At 38.3% G+C, this 27,976-nt stretch overlaps 2 protein-coding genes across 4 annotated transcripts in view; both read left to right on the forward strand.

Moving 5' to 3' along the window:
• ilf3a (interleukin enhancer binding factor 3a) overlaps positions 1-326 on the forward strand; it is a 19,974-nt gene extending 19,648 nt beyond the window's left edge. For all 3 annotated transcript variants that reach the window (XM_053638616.1, XM_053638617.1, XM_053638615.1), the window contains one exon: positions 1-326. This exon is cut by the window's left edge and continues 488 nt beyond it. The gene's annotated coding sequence lies outside the window, so the exon portion shown is untranslated.
• Positions 327-1,968: 1,642 nt separating this feature from the next.
• Positions 1,969-7,734, forward strand: acp5a (acid phosphatase 5a, tartrate resistant). The gene is made up of 6 exons (XM_053638841.1): positions 1,969-2,549; positions 3,045-3,135; positions 3,665-3,864; positions 4,338-4,462; positions 4,861-5,206; positions 7,467-7,734. Exons 1-6 carry the CDS (start codon positions 2,514-2,516, stop codon positions 7,701-7,703), a joined length of 1,035 nt encoding a protein of 344 aa, XP_053494816.1. The 5' UTR covers positions 1,969-2,513; the 3' UTR covers positions 7,704-7,734.
• The last annotated feature ends 20,242 nt before the right edge of the window (positions 7,735-27,976 follow it).

The raw sequence follows: 27,976 nt of genomic DNA on the forward strand, positions 1-27,976 counted from the left end.
CATTACTGCGTCTTCATTACTGTGTCCTGTTAACCTCAGAGGTGATGCGAGTGATTCATGCTGACCGTGTGAGAGGAGAGGAAGTGCTCCATTCTGTTTTTCCTCTGATGAATATTTCTTATTCTGTCCTTCCTAAGTGAGCGTGAAGTCGAGAATCCGCCACACTTACTAATATAATTATGTCTTTAATTCTGATTGTAAAAGTTTTAGTTTTGTTTCTCTTCCTGCTTGTTTCAGTAATTGTGATTTTCAGCTGAGCTTGTCACTGACTGTAAGAATAAAATGTTTTCTATTTTTAAACCTAAAATATTTTGTCATTTTAACATTTTCAGCACGTCACCTTCCACAGTCACGCTGTAAAACCCTGAAGCATGCTTCCTGCTCATTTCAGCCATTTTGTAGTCACTAAGGCTGCATTTACACTGCAGGTCTTGATGTTGACTATATCTCGATTTGTTGACTATATCAGAATTTTTTTTTAACGACTCGTTTACATCGTCTTTTAAAAGTGACCCATATCCAATATTTGCATTTATACTATACACTTCCTGAAACAACCCAAGGTAGACCTGAGTTGATGTCATTCACCAATGTCGCTTTTTCAATGACCTTTGACTCACATTGACTGACAGGGGAATATCCGATCTCTCCGCTTACATGGCAGACGCAAATGCACGTATCCGATTCATATCAGATTAATTTCCACATAAGAATGAGGCCCGAAGCGGATCCGAGAATATCGGAAACCATGTGCTTTTTTCCTGCTTACACGTTCACGGGTCACTTGAACCATATAGTGTAAATGTGGACTTACACACATATACCATATCCCACAATGCGCTGTGTGGATTGTAAAGTGAACAGCCACACATGGCTTGCGGTTTAAGCGTGGCCCTGATATCATCAAACCGACTGACAACAAAATGGCCGAAATGCCATTAAAAAAACTTTTATATCATTTACACCAGTGGTTCTCAAACTGGGGGCCGGGGCCTGGGGGGCCGCCAGATGGTGCCAGGGGGCTGCATTGAAATTCTAGAACATTATTATTTTTTTAAATGAATTTTACCAACTATGTAAGTTGGGATTGTCAACCTTTGAACTATGATGTGCATAAAAATGAGAAATATTAATAAATGATATCAGTTACACACAGCACACTAAACAGAGACATGATATTCTAGTGTACAGTACTGTTATCCACACACTGATAAAACCTAAGACTATTTATAATGGATCAGTTCTTCGATAGAGGACGTAGTCTCTTAGCTGAGAAAGTTAATACAGAAGACCCTAGTGTGGAAAAAAAACTAAGCTGCGAAATCTGAAGACTCTAGAGGGACCACAAAGGGATGCACCCTACACAGGGGGGCCTCAGGCTGAAAAAGTTTGAGAACCACTGATTTACATGATTTATAAACCATGAATGACAAATTAAATGGAACACCCACAATGTGCAGATTGTGACAATGTGCAGAAGACCCACAATGTGAGTTAGTGGTGGACTATGTCTTGCTGTAATCATGTAGGGCTTAATGTTTGTTTTACGTTTTGTAACAATGATTTTTGACCTTCAGCAGTCACAAACAGATTACACACACACTCACACGTGTGTCTCAGAGCAGCAGCAGGATGGAAAATAAATGTGTTGGTCACACGGTTGCTGATTCACACACACACACAGGTTTTATATAAAGCTGCTATAAGCGGAAGGTGAGGAATCTGTTACTGTATTCCAGCTGAGACACAAGATGCTCGAGGCCAAGGAACAGGTCTGTAACTCGTTCACATTTGATCTAATCACACTGTCCTGTCAGAGCTGTGAAGATTCTCAGATCTATTCTGTGTGCTCAGGTATGCGACGACGTCATTAAGTCCAGGTGGAAATCTGAGATAGAAATTAGATACCGTGTTTAATAATAAACTAGTAAATAAAACACAGAACTCCCACAAATGAGTATAATGAGGGAGAAATTCATAATACTTCATGAACAAAATGGGAAAACGTATATAGCTAAAGTGTTGATGATTCTGAATGATCAGGATAAAAAGGAAAAAAGAAGAAATTGTAATTATAATAAGTGTGTGTTAGGTTTAAACAAACCAAGTCCCAGCAGTCTTCCCTCATTACTTCCCTGAACTGTCACTCAGCTGAGCTAGAGAATGCTGTGTTAATGCTGGCGGGTGATTTAGCTTTATAAAGTGTTATTTATTTTTATTTTATTTCATTAGTGTTTAATGTCATAATCTAGAGGAAAAAAAAACTCAGTAAACTGTGATAAAATTCTTGCACTGCGATTATATCTCATTATTAGTCAACCTTTGAATATACCTTTTTATCTCATCGTTCTGATCTCGTCAGCGTTTTACAGGAGTATCACGCAGTGTGTGAGAGTGAGAGAGAGAGAGCGCGCGCGAGCGCAGTTGATTGGATTCAGCTGTGTGTGAGGACAGAAACATTTAAAACAAGGAAGTAAAGTGATGTTTATGAGGTGTAGAGAGCGCGTGCGGGGATGAACAGGAAAGCTGTGGCAAGAGACGAGTTGAAGGTGAATTATTTAATATTTTATTTTATTTTATTTTATTTTATTTTATTTTATTTTTTATTCACTCCCTCTATATAACTTATAGCAATCTAAAACGTTTTAGCTGTATGCTTGTGTGTGCTTTGGCTTATAAATGTTTATAACTTTAGCCAAATCATGGTTATTGGGGTGTGAGAATATTTGTGTGAAGTGTTTTAAATGTTGTAGATGAAACTTGATAAACTGTGGTTTTAAATGTTGAAGTGAAACCTGATTTCCTGTAACAAAGTTAATCACTCGAGTCTCTACTGTATGTTAATCACTTCTGGTTTTATGTAGCGTGACTGGAAATGATGAGATTGGAGGTGGCTTGGGTCAATTCACTTTTATTTTATTAATAATAATATATTTAGTGGCTCTGTGTTGCATTTGTGTGTCTGTGTTTCTTGACCATGCCCCCCCCCCCCCCCCCCATAATGAGTTTCTATCTCTGATTGACTGAAGTGTATCTCTCTGTAGATGGCTTGTCAGATGATCACCATCCTCCTTATCACACTTCCTGTTGTCCTTTGCTCCCCTCCTTCATTTGGTGGCCTGGAAGCTGAAGGCAGTGAGTGTTTTTGTTTACTACAACACTAAATTCCCTTGCAGGAGTCTTTTGTACCTTAAGTTTAAAAGCTACCTGTTTCTGACTTCAGCAGCATTTTGTGTCCTTACTCTGAATCCTGTTTTAGTGTTGTGTAAAATGTGTTTGCAGAAACAGGAAGTTTGTGACATTTGTGGTAGTTGACCACTTAGTAAATATGCTTGTGTGCAAAAATGCATGCAGCTGAGTTTACTTTCTGTACCTATTTGTTTGGTATTCAGCTGTCTGTTGGAGTGTTTTTCAATCCTGTTCATGTGCTGGTTTGAATGCCCTTAGCATCTTAAATGCTGAGCAGTTCCTTCTCAGCTGAAGTGTTTGAAATTGGATGGAATTAAAATGACTGTATTTTATAGGACATGTTACCCAGAATGCATTGAGGCTACATGCAGAAAATAAAAATATGCTGGAAATCTGTGGCTTTCCTATTGTTGATGTGATCCTGTGTGGGGTGTCTTTTTTTTTTTTTTTTTTTTTTTTTTTTTTTTAAAAACAGCTAATCGATCATCCATCCGGTTTCTGGTGGTTGGAGACTGGGGCGGTTTACCCAATGCACCCTTCATCACGCCTGTAGAGTGGGCTACAGCACAGGAAATGGGCCGAACTGCTGAGCAGCTTGGAGCTGACTTTGTTTTAGCCCTTGGTGATAATTTTTACTATAGAGGAGTGACGAGTGTGGATGACCCCAGGTTTCAGGTGTGTGTTCGTGCCGTTTCATCAAATTGAGCCACTGATTGTTTTTAAGGAACTCTTTAAGTTGATTGAAGATACAACCCCAGGCAAGACTGATGACTTGTAAATGAAATCAAGATAATAGGATAACTTGGCTGAAGAATTAATATAATGCTGTAATTACAGTACTATAACATGGTTTCAGTAAGTATTACAGAATCTTCAGCCGCTAATGTGAACATGTGTATACAATAGTTGCACCATGTAAAGTATAAGATGTATTTTGGGACATTTGTGTCCAGCATATGTCCTTTTTATAACAAACTCCATTTCTATAGTTTTGCAGAATCCATAGTCATGTATGAAAATCCTGCTAAATTTAGGAGGTTGTACAGAATATTGGCAATAATGATCAACTTGAATTGTATTTAGTCTGTGTAACGTTTCAGCTTCTGTTTAACCCTAACCTGGTTCTGACTTTACTTTTGCTGTTTTAGGAGACCTTTGAAAATGTCTTCACTGCTAAATCTCTCAATATCCCATGGTATGTTGTTGCTGGCAACCACGACCATGCAGGAAGTGTTCGTGCCCAGATCCAGTACAGCAAAATGTCTCTACGATGGTCAGACATCTTTCTATTATCTCTTCTATCTTCTCTTGTGTTGTGTTGGCTGTAGAGAAACTGCAGCATCCAAATTGGTGAATTTTTACATATAAACTACTTGATCCTTCTTGTGATCTATAAGGGTGATGCAGGTGAGGTTGCAGCAAGGTTGCAAAGTGTTAATTTTTCAAATAACTGTTATGCTTGTTCCAGTAGTTTTGAGCCTTTATTCAAAGCTTGCAATTGTCCACTATATTCTGGTCAGTGATGGTCTGTGCTTGGAGATATAGGCTGTTCAATGTTTCCCTAATTAGTAATTGTAGGTCTCTCTGAAAGTTTACTCTACCAACCAAGAACTTTTTGTATTATCTGCACACATTCTATCCTATTGTTTAATGTAACCTTTAATTTCACAGGAATTTCCCCTATTATTACTATGAACTGAAGTTCCACATCCCACACACCACTGCCACTCTGCATGTGCTAATGTTGGACACAGTGCTTCTTTGTGGAAACACTGATGACTTCCAGGATGGAACACCAAGTGGGCCTGCAAGTAGTGTGTTGGCCAACCGCCAGCTGCTGTGGCTGCAGGAACGCATGCAGAGCTCCACAGCTGATTTCCTGCTTGTGGCTGGTCATTATCCTGTCTGGTCAGTGTCCAAACATGGGCCCACTGACTGCCTGTTGAGAAGGCTTCGCCCCTTGTTGGTGAAGTACAAAGCCACAGCTTACCTGTGTGGACATGATCACAACCTGCAGGTAAGTTTATACAATTGGAAGCTTCTACTTGGGCTGAAGGGATTAATGGTAAGTGGATTTCCCAGTGTAAGCAAGGTCCTAAAGGTGTTTGTTTGTCTATGGGACTCTAATCTGGGAAGTTTTGCACATTAGTACATCTTTAAGTGCAGAAGATTGCACTGTTTTGGGTACAGTCCTTTTGTATGACATCAGTGGACTGCTAACCCTAGGACAGTGGTAGCTTGGTGGTTAAGGCAGTGGGCTACTGATCAGCAGGTTGTTGGGAAGCCCATTAACTCTAAAGTGCTCCCTTGTATCATGGCAAAGTTGCTATGGAAAAATCAACCAAATGAAGTGTATATGTAAACTGTGTTCCATGGATGGAGCACTATTACCCATAATGCACCATAAATCCAGTGTAACCAATGGTGCTTTTTAATACATAGCAAATTTTTGGCATCTCTTATGCCTTAACACTACTGCACTTCACTCAACTGGTTTTAATGGTTAGTTCTGACTACTAAATCACTGTTCTAGTTGTTTGACAGCAGGCCATGGCATGTTTTCTATGGCCAGTCTCACCTACAGCTGCCCTAAGTAGTTCTGTGGGGGTGGGGAGTACACTCCATGGAAAATGTTGGCTTTTTCCAATAATTGGACAAGCAAACATTTGATCATATCTGAAACCGTTCCTGTTAATAAAGTTGATGTACTTGAAGAAAAACAACAAGGAGAATTAGCTTTTTCAATCATTTAGTCAACAAATATCAATAGATGTGAATCTTCTGTGGAATAACTAGGTACACCCTTGGCTTCAAGCTAGTATTGTCCCCTTTTAGCATAAATAACTTATTCAAGGCATTTTTACAACCTGTGAAGCTCTGGTGAACTCCATGCCCAAGAGGGTTAAGGCAGTGCTGGAAAATAATGGTGGCCACACAAAATATTGACACTTTGGGCCCAATTTGGACATTTTCACTTGGGGGTGTACTCACTTTTCTGCCAGCAGTTTAGACATTAATGGCTGTTTTTTTGAGGGGACAGCAAAGGTACTGTTGCACAAGCTGTACACTCACTACTTTACATTGTAGCAAAATGACACTTCAGTGTTGTCACATTAAAACGTATAATCAAATATTTACAAAATCGTGAGGGGTGTACTCACTTTCGTGTGTATGAATGAGACACAGATTAAGTGTGTGGATTAATCCCAACTGAGCAAGTCAGTGGTGGGGTGGTGGGGGGGATCTCCCTAAGATATGAGGAAGAAACCTTGACAGTAACTGGACTCAGAAGGGAACCATCCTCAGCTGGGTAACAATGGATATTGTAAAAGTTCATTCTGGTTTGTACATGAAGTCTCTGAACTAGTCCACTGTTCACCAAAGGAGACCTGAGTGCAAAACTGCATATGGTAACTATAGTCCTAAGGCCATAGCAGCAACCATAGTCCCAGCAACCACTGAGAATGTCCATGTGGAATTGAGGTCCAAAACTATTTCATGGTACTTCAAGCGGTACCATCCTAAGTAATCTTCAGACTGTAGCTTCTAGTTGAGAACTCAACTTCAATGGGATTCAAATCCAGTCTTGACTAGGCCATTCTATAACCCTCCATTTCTTTTTGAGCCATTCCTTGGTGGATTTACTAGTGTGCTTAGGATCATTGTCCTGTTGAAAGATCCACTTTTGGACAAATGGCATTATGTTATCTTTGATAAGCACTCTTTGATATGATGCAGAATTCATAGTTGAATCAATGAATGCAAGTTGTCCAGTCCCTGAGGCAGTGAAGCAACCCCAAACAACTTTTCCATCAGTGCTTCAGTTGGTATAAGGTGCCTCTCCTGAAAAGCTGCCTTTAGTCTGCACCTGCACTCCCTAAACAGGTTCTAATCACTCCCACCCAATCTTGAACACCGGATTCTCCTCTTATGGATTTAAAGATGTGAAAAATGTAAGGCCGCCCCCCCATGAGACTGTTTTTGTTAATTTGTTTTTGTGAACATTACTATAAAATGTAAATTGTCATTTGAGTGCATCACCTTTTATTAATAGGCACTGTTTCAAAGGGAACCAAATGTTTGCTGGTCAAAGCCAGCTATTTCCATGGGGTGTACATATTTTCACTCATTAGACTGTAGAACAGTCTAATGAGCAAGTGATTAAGGGAGAGATTTGAGATGGCATTGCTCTTTTGGTATTCTAAATTAATTAGATCTAATTCAGACTGTAGGTAGGAATAATATAAATATCCTAATACTTTATTTCTGTGTTTCAGTATTTCCAGGAGTCCAGTGTTGGTTATGTTGTGAGCGGTGCTGGAAACTTCATTGACCCAGACATGAGGCATAGAAACTCTGTTCCTCGAGATTCTCTGAAGTTCTTCACAGGCAAATCCTCTACGCTTGGTGGCTTTGCTCACATGGAGGTTACGGATAAAAAACTAACTGTAACCTTCATCCAAGCAAGAGGAACTTCACTGTATCGCACTGTGCTACCTAAACGCAACTTGTAATTCACACGTTTTAATTTTTAGTGCATGCTTGTAATTGACTCCAATCTAATAATTTTATGAGTTTTACAGCTTTGAATGCTTTCTAGCTTGTATAAGTTTTATATGTATTAAAAATGAAATGTATTGTTTTAAATGCAATTAAATGAGTTTTTGATTTAAGAGCAAATTGACTTTGTGCCCTTCTGTCTCACCCAACCCCCCCCCCCCATTTCCCTCCAGCAGTTATTGTTGGAGGTGAATCTTGAGCTTTCACTAGGTGAGAAACTATAGGGTTTTAAACATCTTGTCAACGATTTTGTATGATCATACGGAGCCCCTGAAGTGACCTGTGCAAGAAGAACTTGCCCATGTGCACAAGAAACCTCTCCATGCACTTGTGTGCCTGTGTTACAGCTTCTGGTGTGTGTTGCTCTCTTCTGTTTGAGTCATTGCCATTGTTCCTTTTTATATGCTCTCGGTTTCTGTGTATGGATGCGTCTGAATTTAGAGATCTCTCTTAAACTTGGCCTTCAATACAAATACATTACTTCTGATCTTGCTTCCCAACACAGATATGTACTCAGTGAGTGTGTTTTGTGGTCAAGAGTAGTCCATCATAGTAGGGGGAATGCATCCTGACAGCTGGGAATGTTAGTCAGATACTGTTTCCCCCTGCCTTCAATAAGAAAGAAAGCTGTCAAATTTAGTTTTAAGTAAACAATTGAGTGCTATAAACTGACATGAGCTTTCTTTTTGAATGCAGGGAGAACAGTATCTGACCGTAACATTCCCAGATGTTGGGATGCCTTCCCCCTGCTATGTTAGACAAATATATGGATAGTAGGCTGAAAAACACAGGACGTACCTGTTGTGGGTAAACAAGTCTGCAGTTTAAGTTTGACAGTATTACAGGAAACATGGGCTAAAAAGCAAGCAGAAATCAGAGTATCCTCTGCCACACTGATGTCATTGTTGTAAAGTCTGTCCACTTGGGGGCCACCTTGGCAATGCTTCTGGGCTTTATTTTCAGTCCTACAAGACAAGCTCCTACCTACTTGAATGAGGAAATACCATTTATACCAGCACAAGATGATGTTTCAAACGCTTGAAATATTTCAGATGGACTTGAAATGGCTGATAAAATCTGACAATTGCACAAATAATGTTTGTCAATAACACCCCCCCCCCCTCCCCTTTTGAGGTTGCTCTTGCTACTGTACATGTCCATAACTACTAAAGCAAAAAACAGTTTAAGAGTCTGACAGGCCAGACATTTTCTGCTAATGTCTTTTCATAATACAGCTGCAATGTTGTTTTCCTAAGAAAATGTAGTGTAAAGTAAGTGTCTTGTTCAAGAGTTTCCTGAGACCAAAAGGGAGAATTAATGTGTAAGGGGAATCAGACCTGTAAGTTGTCCATGCAGCTTAACAAGAAGCATAAGTCCTAGAATTCCACTTGCTTCATGGTCTCACCAGACAAATCTCTACTCTGCTTCACCTCTTTTCTCTACAGAATATTTTGATCAATCAGTTAATCAGCCTTAGTCAAAGTATAATCCAATCATGTATAAGGTATGAGAGTGTGCATATTAATTAAGGAAACTAGGACAAATTGATGTAATTCTGGCTTGTGGGAAATCACAGCACAGGGCTGTGACTGTGGCCATGACAACCACATCACCTCAGTGGTAGTTTGCCACCGCAATGGTGGAGTGCCATCTGCTGTAGTGTCACAATACACCACATTAATGCTTCTGCTTGAGTGGGCACTATGACGAGTACAAAGTACAATGTTTTATATACAAGTGTAATAACAGTTGTAATCATTTGTATTTATAGCCTACCATATAGCTGGAGATTTTATATTAATATACAAATTACATAATCATAATCAAACGCCTTATATGGTGTTGTCTGTTAGTTTGGTGCGGGTCTGTTTGAACACAGCAAAATCCAGTCATGCCGCTACGATGGATCTTGTTGGGAAACCAAATGTTACATCAGTGATCTGGGAACATTTTGGATTTGTGCTTAACAAGAGAGGTGTACCAATCAATTTGGATGAAGCCATATGTCGGCTTTGTAGTAAAATAAGTGTTAAACAGGCAAACACTTGCCTACAAATCTCAGGAGCCATCTCTAGGCATGTCAACCAACCAAGTTTTTAAATTTTATTTACTATTTAGATTTTTAACATATTATTTAGGTTACCGTCCTACTGGTATTTCTTTCAAAGTTTTATAGGCTTGTGGCATACTACACTTGTAAAAGAAATAAAGTATTCGTCAGAGAAACGTGCGACTGTCCACTTCTTCTCCGATCAATCACAATACCGTAATCCAACAGCGCCTTCAGGCTGTTTCTCATTGCAACAACATGACACTACAAGGATGTATTGAGTTGTTTCACTGATGGAAGTGCAAAAATAAAGCCTCATTTAATTTTTTTTTTATATTTAGGTTTTTATTTAATTTAAACCTATAAAATGTTCTTATTATTATTATTGTATTATATATTACATTATATTATATAGTGATAGAAATTTGGTCATTAACCACAGTGGTGGTAAAAAAAAATGCCATTGTCACAGCCCTAATTGAGCACACATTTCTCACTTCTAGTTTGCATCTTTTTGAAAACAATTGAGCCTGTCCTCTGTATCTTTTTGATAGCTTGAAATGTGTTATTCCTTAGTGGGTATACACTATTATTGACAAGCTTTATGAGTGGTCTATTGTTCAAACTGCAGAAGTTAGAAAAATACAGAATTTCCACGTATGCCAAGGCATTGTTTTTTCTCATCAAAAACCCAGACACTCAGAAGTTTTTATTTTTTGCTGAATAGATTCCATGACATCTCTTACTGTGCTTCTGCTTTCTTGCTATCTTTTTCACTCCCTGCTTGAACACATTTACTCTCCATCTCAAACATATATACTGTAGACAGCATCACCAATAAGCCATATCCATGGAAACAACATAGCAACAAGTTGTTCATTGCAACCAATCAGGGGACTCAGTGCCTCTGACTGTAGTCCAGTTGCTTTGGCAGATTGTGAGTTTGCCAAATGTGAATAATTCTAGAGGCATGAATGCATATTTTGCTTTATGTTATACTTAGTTGCAGAATTTCCTCCTATATGTCTCTCTCAATCAGTCACTCACTCACTCACACACACACACACACACACACACACACCCCTCATGGTCCAGTGATTCACTTTTAAAGGCCTGGTAAACCTAAAAAATACATAGTATCGCTTAGTATACTTCAGTGAACCAATTAAACCAAAAGCTTTCTACAGTCAACTTATTAAAATAAACAATAAAATGAACATGTTTACATGTTTAAAAACAACAACAAATAAAAAGTCTACACTGCTTAATTGATAAGTATTCACCCAGCTATGGTTCAGTAATGTAAATTAGGATGTTGTTGTTAAGCCCAAGAAACTGCCTGTGAAAAAAAAAATATGGCATAACCAAAATACTACCAAGATCAGGCCAAACTGAAAGTTCGGGCAAGAAGGGCAGTTGTCAGAGAAGTGTCAGAGAGTCCAGCTACAATACTGAAGGGGTTATAGAGACCACTGGCTGAAATAGGAGAACCTGTGCAGATCTCAACAATATCATCAGCTCTTCACAGATCCAGCCACTATGAGAGAGTGGCCAGAAGGAAGCCACTTCTGAGAAAGGCCATATTAGAAAATGGCAGCTTTTATACAAAAATTTCCACAGCTTAGTAATATTGAATAGGTCAATACCATTAAAGCTATTATTACCAATTGTATTCAGGTTTTTATTAAGTTATAATTAAGCCTTATATGATTATTACTATGCTTTCAAATGGATAAATCACTTTTTGGGGAGTGTGTATCTGGCACTGTTTAGATTCAGGAACATACAATAATATACAGCAATCAATGGGGAAAGATAGCCAACAGGGTTTCATTGATTAGATAAAGATAGAGTTGCAGTGCTCTCAGGGTGAACATTCACTGCATTTTTGATCACTGAGAGAGACAAAAACCAAGCTAACATTCTAACCTGTTTCTAGGAAACAACACTCTTTTTTCCTCTGAAACAAGGAGTATATTAATCAACAATGTGGCATATCCTCAGTGGAAATGGTCACAGCTGCTGTTACTTGGTTTTAGTACTCAAAAGCGTTCAGCTTATGCTACTAGGACCACACCATAATTCCATCAAGTCATTGTTGGTTTCACCTCAAACCTTGTTAATAGCTATAAGTGTCTAACTGATCTTGCTTTTTGAGTTTACATTATATATATTTACATTAAGACTGCTTTGCTATTAATAAAGTCACTGTTAAACATTACTTTTAAATAAAACATTATTTTTTTGTAGACGTTTCAGTGTTTGATGTTTATTCAGTTTGATTGCTGCAAATGTTATGTAATTGTGTATGCTTTGAAAATTGTGATGGATGAATGATATGACGAAATAATTCTGGTCATAACTCCATCCAGTTAACCTTATTGTGTAAAAATGGGTATTTACTCATCTTTTTTCATCCAGAAAACAGTGACAAACTGTTATATCATAGCAACTGGGGCTTAGCATGTCTTTCTGTAAGGCATTATACTAAGTGAAGTAAATTATATTGTTGAGAAGATAGTTTCATGTTTAGGCATATGTATGCCTTTCTTCTGTTATTTAAAAAAACAACTCTTTTCATGAGTGATACTGCATTTTTTTGCCAGTTATCTCCAGTCACATGATTAGTCTCACAGGATGTAGTATCCTAGCAACCGCCCCTCCTCCTGTACCCCTCTCGACTTTCCCCTCCAGCTGTCCTCAGCTGGTTCTTTCCATCACTGGGTGTATGCGGGTGTGACGGACTGATCAGGTGTAATGGGGCAAAGTTATTTATAAATCTGATTGGCATGTGATTGGATGGTGTGTTTTCTAAAATTAAACTATGCCTCTTTCTGTCTAAAGGCCCCTCTCTCTCTCTCTCTCTCTCTCTCTCTCTCACACACACACACACACACACACACACACACACACACGTCAAGTGGGTTTTTATTGTCATTCCTCTATATAGCTTGTATACATTGGAACAAAATGACGTTTCTTCAGGACCATGGTGCAGCACGGAACAGTATGCAAGACTACATAAAGTGCAAATACACAACAGTGTGAGGACACACTGGTGGCTTTGCGGATGCAGTGTTTTTGGAGGAAGTGTTGATGGTGGATAGAAAGACCCCAATGAACTTTTCAGATGTCCTCACAATTCGCTGTAGGGTTTTGCGGTCGGAGGCTGTGCAGTTCCCGTACCACACAGTGAGACAGCTGGTCAGGACGCTCTCTATCGTCCCTCTGTAGAAGGAGGTGAGGATGGGAGGGGGGAGTTTGGCTCTCTTCACCCGCCACAGGAAGTGGACGTGCTGCTGGGCCTTCTTGACTAGGCACTTTCCAATTGTGAGGTTTATTCATGGCAAAACTGATAAGCAAGCAGTGACAGACATACAAACATTTTGAAGCCTTGTACAAATACAAATAAGTCAAAATATATGTTTTGAATATCATTTGATGAGGCGCTAAAGACAAATGTAAGATGGAAGATGTTTGAATTCTCATTTAGAGTGATCTATCTTATGTCTAACAGATGAAAGACTGCTATAACAGGCTATAACCTGATGTGTGCAAAACTGCATGATTATAATTTGAAACTCTGTTATTTATTGAGGAGTGACACTGTTATGCATGATTTGGAGCTATTACATCAACCCTTTTGGCTGGTGGATATAGGTTGACAGTGCTGATCCCTTTTAATGACAAAACTAGGCCGCTCCTCTTTTCCCATCCCCCTTTTATCTCTGCATGCATGAATTTATAGTTTATAGATTTACACACATACACACACACACACACTCACAGACATCAGTGCTGTGGATGGCACATGCATTTAATACCTACACATCTCAATTCCAATCTTCCTTTCATGCCTTCCCCTTTTTGCTCTATCACTTCTTTGCCTCCTCCCTCACTTTCATGCATCCTCCATTTTCTTCTCCAGCAAGGTCATTACCAATGTCATCATAGCACATCATCTTCCTGCTGATTGGCTGCCACAGTCAGCTGAGGCTTAAAGAGACCGTAAGCGTCCTGCCATCTTGGCTTCTCCTGGCCTCACATAAGAACATTCTCAGTGTAGAAGAGATCACACAAAAACAAATACAATAACAAAATAGTGTGCAGCATTTTATTCATAATATACAAACTCTGGTGGAATACTATCTGAATTTGAGTAACAGGACAAGATTATATGGGGATTGTCATGGGACTGGTATATTCATTCCTACTGAAGCTACATGTACTGTGACTTGCTCATATAGATATTGCGAGGAAGGAATACACATAGACTGGTGTGGAAAAGAGAGAGGGGGAAAATGGACAAAAAGGAAAAGGAGCAGAGAGATTAGTGTAAAACATAATAGGACTGAAAAAATATGTGAAGCATAAACCTGTCTAGGAAGGTCTAGAGAATCTGCAACCCTTCTGACCATGAGAGGAAAGAAATAGATCCTCAAGAATAATAAAGAGATTGGAGTAAAGGACAAAGATCTGCTAGTGGATAGAACTGTTGTTGCAAAGATCAATAAATGGAAGCTTGTGTTATTGGATCCTAATGGTGTATCCTCAGAGTCAGTGAATAGCTACAAAGGGAGTACCCTTAAAAAACTCAAAAGTGGCTCATTCCACGCTGGTCCCTTGTGGAGAACGTCTATCATCGCCCCAGAGAGCACAGGTTTCCATCCAACATAGGACACCACATTGAGACTCCCCCAGTAGTGGTGGTATTCAGCCACCCCTATTCTTTACCCCAGTGGTCACCAACCCTCTTCCTTGAGATCTACTTTCTCTGCAGGTTTCATTTCCAACCAAAATCTAATACACCTGTTTCAGTTGATCAAGAACTTCTTAAAGCAATGATTAGATGGACAGTTGGGCACGATTATGGTTGGAGCTAAAGTCTTCAAGAAGGTAGATCTCCAGGAATAGCATTGCTCACCACTGGTTTACCAGATAGTTTAGGATGAACTCAAGGCTATGTTCAACCTGGGAGTAGTCAAGGAGTTTTCCATTGTTTGATTAAACCACTCAACCAGACCATCCATTTGCAGCTGGTAAACACTGGTGCAAATGAACTTGATCCTTAATAACTCCTACAGATCACTTCGTGATCGTGACATAAACCTCATGCTCTGCTCAGTCAGGATCTCTTTTGGGATCCCAACTCTGGAGATTACTCAGAAGAATGCATCCACATTGAATGCTGAGATGTTGTGAAGCAGCACTGCTTTTGGGTGTCAGCAGGCTCTCAGACAGACAGGTTCCCAGCTGCACAAACTGTGGTCTGTCTGACAGGTAGGTCATGGATGTGTCCACCTGCGTTCTTCTCCTCTACTCTCTCAGCAGGAGAGGTTGGATGGTGTTAAATGTGCTGGAGAAATCAAAGAAAGTGATTCTCACTGTGGTGGTGTTGTAGTCCAGATGGGACTGGGCCTTTTTCAGTAGATATATGACTGCATTGTCCACACCTACCTGTGGCTGGTAGGTAAAATGCAGGGGATCCACAGAAAAGCCAACCTGAGGTCTGAGATGGAACAGCACTAGTCTCCTCAGGACCTTCATAACATGTGATGTGAGGGGTACTGGTCTACAGTATAATTGTTCAGGGATGATGGAGTTGTCTTCTTCAGAACAGGAATCAACCTGGCTGCTTAATGCTCCCAGGGACAAGTGTCAGCTCCACCACTAATCCACTCCAACTTCCAATCCACTTCAGACATTACAATGCTCTCACTCACCTGAACACTAACACACCTTCTACCTGTTTGTAAAGCAATCAAACAGTGCATGTTTACACAAAGCTCTCTCAGTGTGTGGTTGCCTGTTTTGGACTACGCCTTAGCTTGAAGATTTGTATGGATTTTTTTTTTTTAAAAAAACCAACACATTGTTCTTACAACTACATCAACTTGCCTTCCAAAGTCATGATGTCTGTAAAGTGTATGAACAGGGAGGCCATAAGGATATAAATATAAGTTCACCACTTCAAATTCATAAATAATGAATGTATGTACTTTTAATACTTGCCATACAGGTGCATCTAAAAAAATTAGAATATCGTGGAAAAGTTAGTTTTTTTCTGTAATTTAATTCAAAAAGTGGAACTTTCGTATATTTTAGATTCATTACACAAAGTGAAATATTTCAAGCCTTTTTTTGTTTTAATCTTGATGATTATGGCTTATAGCTCATGTAAATAAAAAATATTAGAGTAAAGTATTTATAATACAGAAATGTCGACCTTCTGAAAAGTATGTTAATTTATGCACTCAGTACTTGGTTGTGGCTCCTTTTGCATGAATTACTGCATCAGTGCAGTGTGGCATGGAGACAATCAGCCTGTGGCACTGCTGAGGTGTTATGGAAGCTGTAAGCCATAATCATCAAGATTAAAAAAAAAGGCTTGAAATATTTCACTTTATGTGTAATGAATCTAGAAGATATGAAAGTTCCACTTTTTGAATTAAATTATGGAAAAAAATATGAACTTTTCCACAAATTAATATTTTTGAGATGCACCAGTACATTTATGTTAAGCATATTAAAGATATTCTGTATATAATTTGGATGATACATCATGGTTGCACCACATGATCATTTTTAAGATAAAAAAGTGCTAAATACACAGACAATTCTGTAAATATAATGTGTATGCCATATTCTAAATGTTTAAACAATTGCCAAAGATATGCTTGATTTAAAAAGTTTGCCCTTTCAGAATTCTCATTCATCACTGACTCAAATACACACAATAAAGCATGAGGAAGCCACTCACTGTTACCTGATATAATTAATCACAAATTACCTGCTCAGCAAGCACTGGGTTCCACTCCTGTCAAATAAGAAGAGGAATCTGAGGCTACAACAGGTACAGGCTCAGGGGAGTTGAAAAAAGACTGGGTGGTGTTTTTCACAAAGCTGAGCCTTTGCCCACTGTAGACTCAGATTTCTGTTCTCAGCTGATGGGAGTGACAACCTATGTGGTTTTCTGCAATTGTAGTCCATTCATCTCAAGGTTTTGTGTGTTGTGTGTTCTGAGGTGCTTTTCTGCTCACCACAGTTGTAAAGAGTGGTTATTTGAGCTACCATAGTCTAAATAGTCTAGACATTCTCCTCTGACTCATCAACACTTTTCCTGTTGCAGAACAAAAAAGCCAAATAGTTTTCATTGTAGTAATGTTTTAACTAAGTATTCTTTTTTGAGTTGGAAACATTTGATTTAATTAGCTTTTAGTACTTGTTTTTAAGATTTTAAATGGTTTTGCTCCACCAGTTTTTAAGGATGATATATATATAATCAAATAACAGGACAGTACACAAGAGTGGGTATAAGGGGTGATAGTAACATACCATTGAGAAGAAGTACCTTTGGCCAGTGATCTTTTGGTTTTAGAGGAACCCATGAATGGACTTCCAACAGAACTAAAAGAATTAAAACATATCATAACAGGTCATTATGGAATCTCTAGAAAGCTGAAAATGTGCTTGATGTCGATCCAAAATTGTGAGCATTTTTAGTGATTCTGGTATGATAGTTTTGTATTTGTGTAATGAAAAATTTGTTTGTTTGTTTTCTATTTGGTTATTATAATATCAACCTGCCTAGGGACTACAGTCTGTTAGTTCACCTCACCTCCAAATCCGAGTTGTTCTTTCTTTTGTCACGTCACATTTGTCACGTCTGTTCCCAGAAACAGAAATGATTAGTTCAGCTCTCGAGTCTTCAGGATCTTCTTGGGTGCAGGAGGTCTTCTGCCACAGCTTTTGTTCAAGGAATCATTATTCCGTTTCTGTTCATAAATGTCTGTGAAACTTGTTCAGTTTATGTCTCAGTAGTTGAATCTCTTTATTGTCAGGTGTGTGTGAATAGACATACACCAAAACTTACTCTCTTTTTCTGGGGTTTTATTTTCTGACTGCTGTTTAAAAAAAAATCAGCGGTCTATGGAGCTTTTATAAAAAATTAAGCACATTAAACAAAATATGGGTGTGTCTTTCTTGAATTGTACTGAATTAAATCTAAAAATAAATAAATAAATAAAATGAACTGGATAACAATACCTCGTAATTACCTATACAATCCCAAATAAAAGTATAAAATATATCAAATTAGGATACCAGTTACAAAACACCACAAAGAAATAAAATTAAATCTTATCTATGAAAGACGGCATTGGATAAACATGAGAGCACATAGAAAAAATAAATATAATTCAGATTAGTTTAGCCACCTTTAGCTTTATTTCACATTGCATGTCTTATCTCTTAAATATAAACACTTTTAATTCAGCTCAAGCACTTTAAATAAACAGTTTTAATAAACCGGTGTTAACCCAGAAATGCATGATACATATAACAAACGTTACGCTATGCACTTTTCATGAATTATTCTTAAATTTCACATACTTAAACCCTTTTAGTTTCACCACACGGTCCACTCATGTGAATCTCCGTGCAGCTAATAAAATGACACCTCAATTTTAGACTAACACATGAACTAAATAGTGCATCTTTACAATACAAAATGTATATTTATTAAATATAACACTGGGGCATGTGATTGTGGTGGGTGGAAGTGGTAAAATGAGGATATCAAATTTCATTCCTTATTACATGTGTAATAAAGAATAAAATTCCTTGTTGTAGGAAGAGAGACTTTTTTACGATGCATCCTATTGATCTATCTTTCAGTGTCCTCATCCCTTCTTTCCTCAATCTTTGAAACAGATATAGGCAGAAGACATGGTTTCACGTAATGGAGGTTAGGACGGATGAAATTGCAGTTAAGAGCTTTAATGAGGATTACAATATCCAGAGGGCAAGGCAAAAGACATAAAGAAAGACAGGCAGTGGTCAGGTGATCAGGCAAAGAGGGTAGAGCAGGCAGAAATCAAGGTCAAAGGAGTAAACAAAGTCAAAAACCCGGCTAACAAACACTAGATTAAGGCTTGGTACACGACAGAGAAAAGATCAACTGAGCGTATTACTTTGTAAAGACATTGTGTATGAGAGTCTCTTTTATGTGTGGTGTGATTGTGAGTGTAATTGGGATCAGGTGTCTCTGATTACGCCTCAGGAGAAGGTGTGTAGTTTTGGGACTTGGCCATGTTGTTGACCATGTTTGTAGTTTGTGGTGCATTCTGGGAAATGGAGTCATGAGTTTGCCATGACATGGTACATGGTACTACCAATTTATAAATATTGAAAATAATATATCACTTCAAAAGAAGAAATATTACTGCAGTTAGTAAGGCTTCATACATATTATACCTATAGGACACGTACACACACACGGCAGTGCTCAACCGTTTGATGGCAAACAAGAGAGCACGGCTGCATCCGAAACCGCGTACTTACCTACTATATAGTAGGTGAAATACACGTATTTTGGTTACTATATAGTAGGTAGGTATGTGGTTTTTGACGCAGCCCACAGCTTCAAGCAGTCGTCTATTTGCACATATAGCATGACAAATAATTAACCGCACTTGAAGCTTTCGTAAAATTAAAAATGAAACACCCAAAACTGTATACGGTACCATAATGAAGACGAACTGCATGTTGATACATGAAATTCTGGAGGGAACGTCGGACGGCGTGGGGACGTAATGACGTGTGCCGTTAATCCATGTATGTTCTATAACATGTAAAACAGGAAAGGAATATTCTAAAAACGACTCATGTAAACATCTTAATCAGAATATTGTCTTATTCAGAATAAGGTCAATAGTTAGATTATTGCTGTCCATGTAAACGTAGTGTCCTGTCTCTTGTCCTACCTGAAAGTCATAAAGATGGCATTAATGATTGCCCTTGACTAATTTTCAAGTTTAAGAACATAAAAAAATATTAATTAAAAACAACAGCAACACAGTGTTTAACCATGGTGTGTTAACAAGGCAGGTAACACTAATTGACCAGACTGATCCTCAAATATTAGTGCATTTTATTATTTTTTTAAACAACACTGATGTAACTATATATACATACTACATACACATGTCTTTGTGTTATATAAATATTTTAAATCAATGCATTTATTGTCTACTAATGACCAAAAATCGCAGTTTTGTCTCTCTAACTGTATGGATTCAAATAGCCCGCAAATAACTTCCTGAAGTCTAGATGAATCACGTGACGATCAAGCGTTTTGAACTTCTGTTGGCGTAACTCCCTCTCCCTCTCTCTCACTCAAGGGCTCTGCACAGCACGAACTACTTCTCTCTCACACATGCGCACTGCTTGCCAGACAGAAATCTCACCACACAGAACGAGGATGTCTTAAAGGGGCCACACCAAATTTTTACAGAAAATGATTTTTTAAACCACTTGGCTACATTATGTTAATACAAATATTTACACATGTTAAGAAATTTGCTGGAAATAAAAGCAGTTGAATGTGGACGTTTCTTTTTTTGCTGAGTTAGGAATTGCAGTTTTGGAAATGTATGTTCTTCCTGAAATTCATATATACTTGGCAAATTTCTGCAGCATTTCTTTGAATGCTGGGTTTTCTATTGTACTGAACGGCAGTACAATTTCTTTGGATTTCTGTGAGCCATCTAGTACTGTCATGTTGATATTTAGATACTTGCCCGAAAGCCTCCCTAATATCCAGCTGCCATAAAGAAACTGTGGATACAGCAGGCTTTCCATGTTTAGCGAGTTGGGTGGGGTGGTGGCTCTATAGATGGTTTCTCAGGTTTGTTGTATTAGTACCTTTGACTGCCACCTTTTTATTGCAGATCCAACAAATCACCTCCTGCAAGTTATTGGCCTCTTCTTTTATTTGGCTTAAAACCAAAACGTAACCACAGCAGCCATGTTGTGTTCATTGGGGGAACATTGGGCAGGACCTGAGGTGGCCTGGTGGGACATGTTTTGCTACACATGTGAGGTCATAATCACAATCTGACAACTTTGCTATTACTGATTGGCTATGAAATGAGCCGATGGGAAGGCTCCATTAGATCCAGAAGCAAACTGCCCTAGTCATGCAGAACATAATAGGAGCTGCAGTATATCTTGGTTTACTGATTCCAGGAGAAGTACCCAAAACATTAGTGCCTAATATTTCCATTAGTTTCCTACAGCACTTCTACAGTGCTACTTTCCTGTTGTACTCACCAGTTTGCCCTTCATCCATCTCGCTGTCTCATTTGTTCAATATATTACTGTCTGCCTCATGATTAGGAAGCAAGGTTACTTAGCTCCTGTTACCATGGTGACCTCAGGGACTCTGTGTGTGTGTGTGTGTGTGTGTGTGTGAATTATTGAGCAAGTGAGAGAGAGAGTGTGTGTTAATAATGGAACAAAGAACAAAGATATTGAACCTTGAATGTTGTCAGCCATTTTGTTCTCTAAAGACACTATTTATAGAGTCAGGTAGGTAGGTATAGAATAGGTTGAGAAATAGAATAGGTTGGGTCAACATGCGCGTAAAAACATGTGCTAATACATTACAGAGAATAATATGTTTCAAGCAAGTATAATGTACTGAAACATGTTCAGTGTGTTGCTCATTGTACATGACCTTCTGTCCCTAGTGTTAATTTAGTATTTATGGCTTTTCTAATATCTTTTTTAAAAAATCTTTCCTGTCTTCCCTTTATTCTCCACCTTTAACAAAGGCTTGCAATAAGGCAAAATATTTCAATATTTGATGCAGCAAAAATTGCTTATATAGAATATTAGGTTTAGGCAGTCCATTTGGGGCCATCCTCAGCAGCATCAAGTGACTTCCAATTGATGAGAACTCCAACCAGAAGTAGGACAACAGGATGTATCGGTCAGGTCCGGAGAGAAGAAGCGGTCAGGATCACTGGTATGAAAAATTACCTGACTGTGTATGGGATTTTCTGAAATTTCGGCTTTCTCTTTTGGCATAATTATAGGGTTCCTCAGATTAAGTAATCTGAGCAGAGGCCATGTGTATTCTAAAGATTTTTGCTTCCTTCTGGCGGTTCAATGTGGTAAGCAGATTTGGTAAACAGATTAGGTGATATAGACTCCTATGTAAAATATTCTGCCTTTGTCTGTCCTGTTTTAATTAACATGTAAACTTCACTAAATTTCACTTTTGTGAAATTTTTGTGAAAGCATACATATTTGTGTATTAATCATTGCCCTTTTGGCATTCAATAGTTTTTTTCAGTGTTTTTTACAATAACCAGACATATTCAGCAGGACATATTGTGGTTACATCTAATTGCCAGACAGTGGTTTTGGACTTAATACTGGCTAACAATGCTGCTTCTGAGCCTATATTTTTGCCAATCTCACAATCTCTTTTTTCATTACTTGGGAATAAGACCCTAAGGTTAAACTTAAACAGTTCTGCCAGGGGCAAGGTCTCTTGCCTCACCTGACACAATCATTCCACTCTTTTTTTTTTGGAAGGGAACCATGTTCTTGGACTTGGAGGCACTGATTTTTTTGCTCAGTGGTAAAATGATTGACGTGTCAGAGGTACAACTAAGATGAATCCAAGAGAATAACATAATCTGCAAATAACAGAGATGTTACCTATAGTCCACCATACTGGACTATCCTTGATTGTGTCTCGATAACCTCTCCATGAAAATGTGGAGATAAGACACACCCTTGAATGACATCCACCTTAAAAAGTTTTAAATCAATGCCAGGAATGCGCACACAACTCTAACTGTGCTTATACAGAGACTGGATTGCACAAATTATCTCATACTCCTGCGTTACCTCCCACAATAAATGTTGAGGCACACAATCATGTGCTTTCCACAGAATCCACAAAACATATGTAGACTACAATTGCCTACTCTTTTCACCACAAATAAACCTATGCAAGAGTAAAGAGTAAAGTTCCATGGAACTGTGATGAACCCACATTGTTCCTCATGAATCCTAGGTTCAATTATAAGATGCAGTCCCCTCTCCACAACCTTGGCATAGACCTTTCCTGTAGGATAAGGTTAAGGTGTGTCATTCCTCGATAATTGGAATACACCTTCTTCTTCATTTTTTTTTAAATAGAGACCCCCATCCTGGTTTGGCAGTCCAAAGGCACTGCCCCAAATCGCCATCAACATTAAAGAGGCATGTTTACCACAGGACCCAAGCCATGTGTAGTGCCTTCAACATCTCTGGCCAAATCTCCTCCAGCCCTGCAGCACCATGGAGTCAGTAAGAGTTAACCTGCTCCTCTGTAATAAGGCTGAATACTCCAAGTGATTACTACCTCCAGGCCTGGCTCCAGTGATTCCAGTGTTTCATGTGGGTCTTTAGGATAATTTTTGTATGATCGCTCCCCTCATATTTGTTTACCAAGTGTAGCCCTCCTGGTTGCATTAAGGTCCCAGTGACATTACCCTGAAGTTCACCAATATAAGCAACCCCATCACCATGAAAAAGACTTTTCCTGTTGTTACAACATAATTGGTTTTGTTGCTGCAATGACACTTTGGTCATCAATATACAGTATGTTGTGGCTACAACGTACTGGTTAGCTTGGTACAGACTGACCAATTGTGGATCAATTTAGGAACAAACCTGCTGATATAAAGCACACAATGACCATGAATTGTAGACCAACATCAAGCTGTTTGTGGTGGCAGCCAACTAGTGAACATAATGGAACTGAAAGTCACATTCTCTATTTATAATTTCACATTCTCTGACTTTTTTTTTTTTTAAGAAATGCTGCATTCATGTCCTGTTATAAATAATGTTAGTTAACAGGGGGATGAAGTGATCAGGAAATGTGAAAAGTATTAATAGTTACGTTCACAAACAATTAATGGCATTAGCCAGAAAAGGCATTAATATGCGTTGCTGGTAGGCGTGTTTGTAGGACATTAGGTGGATATGCATTTTGTGCTCTGCACACTCTACACTCTGCCATGAGCTACACGCATAGATTTTAAGCACTGGAGCACACAGCTTTGAATGCAAGCTGACAAGTGCAGTTAGTTTCTGCTTCATCTTCCTCAAAACCAATGTGAATGACTGAAGCATCGCTATTGGCTGATGCGCATATATGCCAACATTGGTTTCTTTAAAAGTTCAACTCTAGCGACCTTTTTAACAGACAACAGAGTTTGTTATGTACACTTTAACCTGACCTGGCATGCTTGATGCATTGTTTTCATTGAAATGAATGGTAGTCCTTGTAAACGTGACCTTGCATGTTGTGCAGCAGAGAAGTACAGTTGCAATCAAAATTATTCAACCCCCATTGCAAATCAGGTTTAATGTCAAAATGTACAGACTTTCAACTGTTTGCAATGAACAAATCAAACAAAAGCAATTGAAATAGTTCAACACAATGAATGCTTCAAGTGGTTTCCCCAAATTCAACTGAAAATGCAACTTATAATGATTTCTCCAGTTTCAAAATTATTCAACCCCATGAATAGAATACCTCACAACAGCACAAATATGCAAAACAGGTGTCGTCTCAAGCACACCTGATGCAACTAATCAAGGGCTTCATTAGTTGCACCTGGTGTGCTTGAGCTGGAACAAATGAAATACCTGAACTGGTTAGGGGCAGAAAATGCTGAAATAGGGCAGAAAAAGGAAGCTATCAACGGCTGCAACCTGATTTCTGAGAAGGGAGGTTGTGAAAAACACTCGAGTGACTGCAAAACACCTGCAGCAAGACTTGGTGCCAACAGGCACAGAGGTTTCAGTGAGCACAGTATGGCACATACTAAACACAGAAGGTTTCCATGCCAGTATTCCAAGATGTACACCACTACTGACCCAAAAGCACAAGAAAAGTCGGCTCAAAATCATATAAATAATCAAAATAATAAATAAGCCACAGAAGTTTTGGGATTCTGTTCTGTGGAGCAATGAAATAAAACTGGAACTTTTCGGCATTATGGATCAGCGGTATGTCTGGAGGAAGAATGAATAAAGAATACTCTGTCCACAGTCAAGCATGGTGGTGGTCGGTGATGCTCTGGGGCTGCTTTGCATCCTCTGGCACTGGAAACCTGCAGCGTGTGGAAGGCCAGATGGATTCATTGAAGTATCAGGAAATCCTAGGAGAAAACGTCATGCCGTCTGTGAGGAAGCTGAAGCTTGGGCAGCATTGAACCTTCCCACAGGACAATGATTCCAAATTCCTCAAATTCCACCAAGGCTTGGTTGCATAAGTAGTCCTGGAAGATTCTAAATGGACATCGCAGTCACCTGACTTGAACCCCATAGAAAATCTCTGGTGGGATTTGAAGAAGGCGGTTGCAGCACGCAAACCCAAGAATATTACTGAACTGGAGGCCATTGCTCATGAGGAACGGGCTAAGATTCCTCAGGAACGCTGCCAGAAGCTATGCATCTCGTTTGCAGCAGGTCATAACAGCAAAAGGATGCTCTACTAAGTACTAAAGATGCTTGCCATGAAGAGGTTGAATAATTTTGAAACTGGAGAAGTCATTAAGTTGCATTATCAGTTGAATTTGGGGAAACCACTTGAAGCATTTGCTGTGTTGAACTATTTCAATTGCTTTTGTTTGATTTGTTCATTGCAAACAGCTGAAAGTCTGTAAATTTTGACAATAAATCTGATTTGCAATGGGGGTTGAATAATTTTGATTGCAACTGTAAATAGCTCTGATTGATTGAATGCTTACTAAGTATGTGTTCATCCATTTATTAATCTTAACTAATTGCTTTATCCTGGTCAGGGTCATGGTGGATCCAGGGCCTTTCCCAGAAATGATATGGTGTGATTTGTTATGTTTATGTTGTTATGCTTGAATATTCATTGCTATAGTTAAGTAGGTTATGCACTAGTTGGTGTGTTAAAATTTTGATCCACTTTTTAACTTTGAGCACCTATCCCTCTAAGGCAGGGGTTCTCAAACTTAAGGACTTCCTTTAACTGTGTAAATTTCACATACCCCCACACAAACAGATTTTATTCATATAATTCAAATGATTCAATATTTGGCTCATTATTTACAGTGCCCTCCACTAATATTGGCACCCTTGCTAAATATGAGCAAAGAAGGCCGTGAAAAACCACTGCACTAAGGGTCTCTGCACAGTCCTGCATCACAAATTTGATAAATTAATAATATCTACCCCTGACTAGATGTGCTTTGTAATTTCCATAATGAATCAACTAGTCTAATAGATATTAAATAAAATAAACAAGAACATGTAGGCTAGTTAATGTCTGAAATATGGGCCTTTGTTACACTATATGGACAAAATTATCACCCATATGTGGTTCTTCAAACTGTTGCCAAAAAATTTGGAATCACACAATTGTATTGAATGTCTTTGTACGCTGTAGCATTACAATTTCCCTTCACTAGAACTAAAAGCACCAAACTTGTTCCAGCATGACACAAAGTGCAAACAATCAATGTTTATTGTTTAACAGACCCCACATTTTTTTTAGGATAGGCCTAGTATAAGTGACTTATGGCCTTTTTATTATAAGCCATAAGTCACTTCATGGAAAACATATAAATACATTTGCCAAATACCAAAAACGTTTAGAAAAAGTTAAATAAAACCCAGAGGTGGATTTCTGGAGCGCCTTTCTTGTTACCAACTTCCTGAACAGGAATTTTGCAACAAGAAAGTAACTTTCTTGTTGCCAACATCCTGTACAGGAAATTGGCAACAAGAAAGTGACATTCTTGCTGCAAAATTCCTGTACAGGAAGTTAGCAACAAGAAAGTCAATCCAGACATATACAGTACTGTGCAAAAGTTTTAGACACATGCAAAAAAAATGCTGTAGAGCAAAGATGCCTTCAAAATAATTAAATTAAATGTTTCTACATTAAACAATACCATAAAGAGCAATAAACAGTAGTAAATGAAACAAAGTCAATATTTGGTGTGAGAAAAAAAAATAAAAATAGTAGTCTCCGGTACAATTTGTGCAGTTTCATAAGGAAATTACCTGTATGTTTTAGTGGGCATCTTGCAGAACCAGCCACAGTTCTTCTGGAGACTTTGACTTGCTTCTTATTTTTGCAGCAAAACCCAGCAGCCTTCATTGTGTTTTTTTTTGTTTTTGTTTTTTTGTCTGAAAAGTGTCTCTTACGTAATATGCTGCTTTCTTCTGTTTTTCTGACATGCAGACATTTTTCTGTAACATTTAATTTTGTGCTAGAAAACTAATGTTTGGGACTTTAAAATGTGTTTGTTTTTTTTAACTGACTTGATAATGTAGAAGTCATCAAATAATAAAATCTATAGCAAAGTTTTATCTATAACAATCTATAACAAACCTTTGCACAGTACTCTCTCTCTCTCTCTCTCTCTCTCTCTCTCTCTCTATATATATATTTATATATATATATATATATATATATATATATATATATATATATATATATATATATATATATATATATCCCTGAAAAGGAGTAAGCGGTAGTAAGCAGCTTCATTTCCCAGCTCATAGGGTATTTTCCCGATCACACCCAACTCTTCTATCCTATATTCCCTTGTCAATTCTCTACTATCCCTACCCCAATAAAGCAAAAAAGGCCCCAAAACCAATAAAAACACATTCTTGTGATTTAAACTACTTTAAGGTTAATCTTTTTAACCATATTTTTACCAAATGTTTGTACAAAATCCAAACAATAAATGTTGTTGTGAATCTTTATTATTTAAGAGACCCACTTTGTTAGTCAATTTAAACGAATGTTCTGCATTGTGCTCTCTGTTCTTTTTACAGGCCATATAAATGTAATGATATTATTAGAAAGGCAACATTATCCATTTTCCTTTAGTGCTTAAAACACAAAACGTTTGGAAAAAAGTGTGTTAAGCAAATCAAAATGATTGACAGGATAACATTAAGCATTAAAACATTATTACTATTACTACTAATTTCCTATATATGTAGTATATGGTCATTATTGTCTTTACATATCTCACTCACTTTACACTTAACAATTATTGTGAATTGCTTGCTACTTATAGTAAAAGTTAATAAGTAAAATTATTGTAAGGATTTGACGGCATTTAAAAAAAACCTTATGAGAAGACTAGTATATGTTATGCTCCCGCCTGCAGATGGCACTGCGGCGTTGACATGCCCGAGCGGCTTTAGAGAGCGCACGCGCGCGAGACTCTTGGAGAGCGCACGTGCGCGAGACTCTTGTATATGGACACGCACCTTTGTTTGTTTTGGTTCTTCCCCTGTTTAAGCATTGGTTGATGTTCGAGGGTGTGG

This window comes from Ictalurus furcatus, chromosome 12, assembly GCF_023375685.1.
Source record: "Ictalurus furcatus strain D&B chromosome 12, Billie_1.0, whole genome shotgun sequence".
NCBI lineage: Eukaryota > Metazoa > Chordata > Actinopteri > Siluriformes > Ictaluridae > Ictalurus > Ictalurus furcatus.